This window comes from Echinops telfairi, unplaced genomic scaffold (assembly GCF_000313985.2).
Source record: "Echinops telfairi isolate 266 unplaced genomic scaffold, ASM31398v2 ScPeMD7_655;HRSCAF=1070, whole genome shotgun sequence".
Classification (NCBI taxonomy): domain Eukaryota; kingdom Metazoa; phylum Chordata; class Mammalia; order Afrosoricida; family Tenrecidae; genus Echinops; species Echinops telfairi.
The window spans coordinates 14,700,409-14,706,356 of record NW_022104553.1 but is presented as its reverse complement, the minus strand read 5'-3'; the positions used below and the strand labels follow the sequence as shown (position 1 = coordinate 14,706,356).

Here is a 5,948-nt window from a genome sequence, read left to right as displayed (position 1 = left end):
TCCACGTGGACCACCAAGCAGGGCTGAGGTGAGCAATGTTGCTATGTATCATGCCTGACTGTATTATTGTATTATCTCTCATGCTCTTGATCACTTTAATATAATGCTTATATATCTCAACCGTACAATTGTGCATTACTGAACCCAGAAGTAGTATTACTGAACTCGTAGGAGTAAGCAGCGGGTGGGGGCTGGTCCCCTCACCCTCCCAAGCGTCATTTATTATTTTATTTAATACTACAGGATGTTAGCCAGAGCCCTCTTCAGACTCAGGTACTGGCTGCAGGCCCATGACACAGAAAGGTGCATCGGGATGCAGGAAGATCACAGGCACAGAGAGGAGTAGATATAAAGTCAGCAGAAACATGGCAAGGTGCCAATAGCTCTCAGGATCTGGGTGTCCAGATAGGGTCACCCCTGCAAGCAGACACAGAGTCTCAGCAAACAGGAAGATAAAGAACCAGAGAGAGAGAGACAAGTCCCCAGTATACCTCTAATAAGAAGGCCACACCTCATAGGAGGCATCATCAGGTTGTAGCCTGATCGACAGGTTGGAGGGCACCCCTTGACAAGTGCACATTGACATAAAATGTAGCTAGCACCACAGTGGGGCAGAAGGACGGGTGACATACAGCTGTGATATCCATAAGCTACAGACTAGCCAATTCCCAAGCCCCACAGAGGAGGGAAGGAAGCAGAGAGCTGTGTGTGTGTGAAGTGAGGCCTTTCCTGCCAGGCTTGCTCAGAAGCCTGAGAGCTACCCCCTCACAAATCCCCGCCCCCCAGTCCCGTTCCTCTTTCCCTTCAAGGCTCAGCCCTCCAACTTCCCCGCCTCCAACTCCAGATGCACTCGTGTCAGGACTGTCTACAGGACACAACAACTTCAGGCCCAAGATGTTCTTCAACCACTAAAACATTCTCCCATGAGAGGGAGAGGCGGGAGAAAAGGGGGGTGGGTGTCAACCAACTCAGGGACAAGAGAACAGCAAGTGATCAAAAACCGATGGAGAGAAGGGTGTAGGATGCGTGATGGGGCTTAATCAAGGGCAATGTAACCGAGAAGAATTGCTGAAACCCGAATGAAGGCCGAACATGATAGTGGGACAAGAGAAAAGTAAAAGGAAATAGAGAAAAGGAGTAGGAGACAAAGGATATTTATAGAGGTCTAAATACAGGCATGTACATATGTAAATATATTTATATGTAATGATAGGGAAATAGATCTATGTACTTATATTTATGTTAAATATTAAGGTAGCAGATGGACATTGGGGCTCTACTCAAATACTCCCTCAATGCAAGAACACTTTGTTTTAATATTCCGGTATTCTGTGATGCTCACCTTCCCAACACGATTGTTGAAGACAAAGTGGGTCCATAAACAAATATGTTGAAGAAAGCTTATGGTGCCCGGCTATCAAAAGATAGAGCATCTGGGGTCTTACCAAGCGGCCAGCTAGCTGAGGAGCAACAAAGCCACGTGGAAGAAGCACACCAACCTGTGTGATCATGAGGTGTCGATGGGATCAGGTATCAGGCATCAGGCATCAAAAGACCCAGAACAAAAAATCATATCAATGTGAATGAGGGGCGGGGGGTGGTGGTACAGAGTGGAGACCCAACACCCATCTGTAGACAATTGGACATCCCCTTACAGAAGGGAAACAAGGAAAAGACGGGCTATTCAGGGTGCAATATAGTACCGATGAAACATACAAATTTCCTGTAGTTCTTTAATGCTTCCTCCCATCCACTATCATGACCTCAATTCCACCTTACAATTCTGACGAGACCTGAGAGCGTACACTGCTCCAGATAAGAGCTTCAACACAGAGAATCCAGGACAGATAAACCCCTCAGGACCAATAAGAATAGAGCTATCAGGAGGGTAAGGAGAAGGTGGGGGAAGAAATGGGGAATGGATCACAATGATCTACGTATTACCCCTTCCTAGGGGGATGGACAACAGAAAAATGAGTGGAGAGAGGCAGTGGTCAGTGTAAGACATGGTGGAAGAAATTATAAATTATCAAGGAAAGGAGGAATGGAAGATGTGAGAGGCAAAAAATAAGCTGATATCGAGGGCTCAAGTCAAAAGAAAATGTTTTGAAAATGATAATGGCAACACATGCACAAATGTGCTTGACACAATGGATATATGGATTGTTATAAGAGCTGTAAGAGCCCCCAATAAGATGATTTTTTAAAAAAATGCTCCCATGTAAACATTTTCTGACCTAAAGGAAGATCCCTGTTGTTTGTCACCAGGAATCTCCTTTTCACTTGGCATTTACTCCAAGTTCCTGGCACATTCAAATAGTCACACATTCAAGGTTTAATCAGAGTCTTAGCACACAAGTAACTCTCTCAGGGGAAATAGAGTGTGTTAGTCTTGGTAGGCTAGAGAAACAAATTCATGGAGACGCTTGTATATATGTAAGGGAGAGGTTTATATAGAAGAGCAATTGAACATTGAGAAAACACCCTAGCCCAGTACATATCAAGTCCGTAAGTCCGATATTAGCCCATATGTCCCATACCAACCTATAAAGTCCTCTTCAGACTCACGAGACGCATGCAATGGTGCCGAATGCAGGACGATCACAGGCCAGTGGGTAGAAACTCTTTGGCTCCTGTGGCCAAACCCCTGAAGGATTCCCTCATGCAAGCATCTCAGCGCTGGGAGAGGTCTCTCTGTGGTTTCTCCAGCTCCAGAGGTCTGGTTCCATCAGGGCAGGTCCATGTGACTTTTCCAGCTCAGGGCATTAGGGTAGTTCCATGTGTCTTGTCAGCTGCAACATCTTCCAGGGAGTAGCAGAGAGAGAGAGAGAGAGATGTGTCTCCCACCTCTAAGGAGGAAGTACCGGACTTCCCAGAATTCTCAGGAGATGGCCATGCCCACACAGAGGCCTCATTGGCTATGATCTGATTGACAAGCTAGACTCACCCCTACACTCTTAATCTTCAAATGGACAAACAATGATATATCTACCACATAGGGTAATGTTTCCCTCCGCCTTTCCTCTTTCCCATCACAGTACAATCCTCACAACCCCAACCCTAGGTAGACTTGTGCCCAGGGCCACCCACTGCCACGCCTGCATTGTTAACTAATCCCCTAGGTGACCAGATGCCCACCCACCCAGGGGCAGGATGTTGGACCCCAGGCAGCACTGTGTTTGTTCTCTAGCAGTGCCTGCACAAGCGGGGAGGGTCCCCAGCAGATGTTTCAGACCTGGCTTCACATAGGTGCCTGTCTCTATCTGTCCTCTTTGGACTGACGTCCTAAGAGTGGCTCGGGCCATGGGGCTGGCAGAGGGCCAGGTCACCCTCAGGGGATCCCTCTCCATGCTTGGGCTCTGTGTGCTCCTGGCTCCAGTCCAGAGCTCGGCAGGCCGTCCCTCATGGCGCTACATCTCCTCCGAGGTGGTGGTTCCCAGGAAGCAGATGCCTCCAGGCAAAGGTGTGCAGGTGCTAGGCTGGCTCTCCTACACCCTGAGCTTCGGGGGCCAGAGGCACCTGATCCACATGAGGCGCAAGAAAGTGTTTGGGCCCAGACACGTGCCGGTGATGTCCCAGGACGACCAGGGAGCCTCGCAGATGGACTTCCCCTACCTCCCTCACGACTGCTACTACCTGGGCTTCCTGGAGGAGATCCCTTACTCCATGGTCACCATCAACACGTGCTACGGGGGGCTCGAAGGTATAATGAAGTTAGATGATCTGGCCTATGAGATCAAACCCCTGAAGGATTCTCTCATGTTTGAACACGTGATTTCTGAGATAGTGGCAGATGCCAATGCCATAGGGCCTATGTATAGACTAGGATACAAGGACCCCCCGCTGTCAAAAGAAAACATCAGTGCAGCCTTGAGGATCTCAAGCAAGATTTATGCCTCTCATGCAGGTGTGATAGAAGGTCTTCCTTCAAGTTCTCATGAAGTATATGAACTATTTAATAATGTATCACAGTGTATCACATATCTGATAGATATTGCTTCCATGGTGGACTCAATGTATAGTCATTTGGATCTAAAATTTCGAGCTGTTGGTGTACTTATATATAATGCAAGGAACCCAACAAGCATGACAGATTATCGACATCCTGGGGGTGCATACTCTAATTATTACAGATATACCATCTATCGTACAATGACTACTCAATATAGCTTTATTGTGACTAGAGATGGACCTCATGAACTTCAATTTCAAGCATATTTATATAGTTTCTGCACCAATTTAGGCATGAACATGATTGGTCACCTGGGAAGACATTATTATTTGTTATCTGTGGTTGTAGCCTTTCAATCAGGGAGGTCTATAGGTTTTTATGTTGATGGATCTCAGTGTTATTGCCAGAGAAGGTCTACTTGCATCATGTTTAGGTATCCCCTGATAACAGATGTGTTCAGTAACTGTACCATTGTACACCTAGGGCAAATATTTCTACCAAAAGCCTCTTGTGTGTATGATCTTCCTCGTGCCCCCTTTAATGAAAGCCTAATAGAACATCGTTGTGGAAACGCTAGAGTGGAGGGGAAGGAGCAATGTGACTGTGGCTCTTATAAAGAGTGTTACATTGACAAGTGTTGTAGAACTGATTGTAGGCTGACCCCTGGAAGTATCTGTCATAAAGGAGGATGCTGCACAAACTGTACCTACAGCCCCATGGGCACACTCTGCAGACCTATCCAAAATATATGTGACCTTCCAGAGTACTGTACTGGGGTGGACTATAGCTGCCTCGAAGATGTTTATCTGCAAGATGGAACCCCGTGCACTGAGGAGGGTTACTGCTTTCATGGGAATTGTACTGACCGCTCCATGCACTGCAAAGAAATCTTTGGTGAAGGTGCTGTGAATGCAGATGATATCTGCTACAATATCAACAGGAAAGGCAACCGATTTGGACACTGCAGGAGAAATATTGCACAACCAAGACACCAGGCCTGTAACGTCAAAGATGTTAGGTGTGGAAAGCTACAGTGTACCAATGTGACTCATCTTCCCCTGTTGCAGGATCATGTCTCATTTCATCACTCTTTGATCTCAGGTGCTCATTGTTTTGGATTGGATGAACACCGTTCGACAGAAGCAACTGACGTTGGACATGTGAGGCCTGGTACCCCCTGTGGTGCTGGAAAGTTCTGTACATCTGGCAGCTACTGCAATGGTATTTTAACTGAACTGAATTATGACTGTCACCCTCGGAAGTGCAGTTACAGGGGAATGTGCAACAATCATAGAAACTGTCACTGCCACAGAGGCTGGGAACCACCACTATGTCTAAGACCGGGTGCTGGTGGAAGTGAAAACAGTGGGCCACCTCCACGCAGATTCAGGGCAATAACACCAAGTGACCAGCCAGTCTTTTATATGAGATTAGTGTTCGGTCGTATTTATGCCTTCATAGGTGCACTCCTCTTTGGGATTGCCAAAAATGGAAAAACCATCCAAAAAACAGAAAGTTAAGAATGTGAATGTTAGAAAATAAATGAAATTCAACTTTCTGATCCCTGTGCCTCATAGAAGTAATAACAGGATGGATATTTTGTGAAAGGGTAAGAGTAAGAAGTAAAGGAAATGACAAAACTCAAGATGTAAAGCTATACAGGAAATGTCATCCTACGCCACATCCTTGGTGCAGCGTGGACCTTTAGACATCAGTACTCTATTCATCAGCCATTCTCCAGTGAAATAAATACTGAAAATTCATTGTGATTGTGCTCTTCTCACTTTTCTTAGCCACTGGAAGTCAAGAGAGTCTAGGTTTCTGGTTCCAAGTGTAGGCCTGAGTCAGTAGCTAGTCTGGAATGAGAGTTTTGAGCCCAGATTTTGTGCACTTTGGCTCCATGCTCTGTTGAGTTTCACTCATGACATGGCTGCAGTATTCTTTTTTTTTTTTTTTAAATCAATTTATTGGGGCTCATACAATTCATCACAATACA

General features: G+C 46.1%; 1 protein-coding gene across 1 annotated transcript; it reads left to right on the top strand.

The window, feature by feature from the left end:
• The first annotated feature begins 3,303 nt into the window (after window positions 1–3,303).
• LOC101646953 (disintegrin and metalloproteinase domain-containing protein 21-like) lies at window positions 3,304–5,472 on the top strand. Its single transcript, XM_030886210.1, has 2 exons — window positions 3,304–4,016; window positions 4,227–5,472. Exons 1-2 carry the CDS (start codon window positions 3,304–3,306, stop codon window positions 5,470–5,472), a joined length of 1,959 nt encoding a protein of 652 aa, XP_030742070.1.
• The last annotated feature ends 476 nt before the right edge of the window (window positions 5,473–5,948 follow it).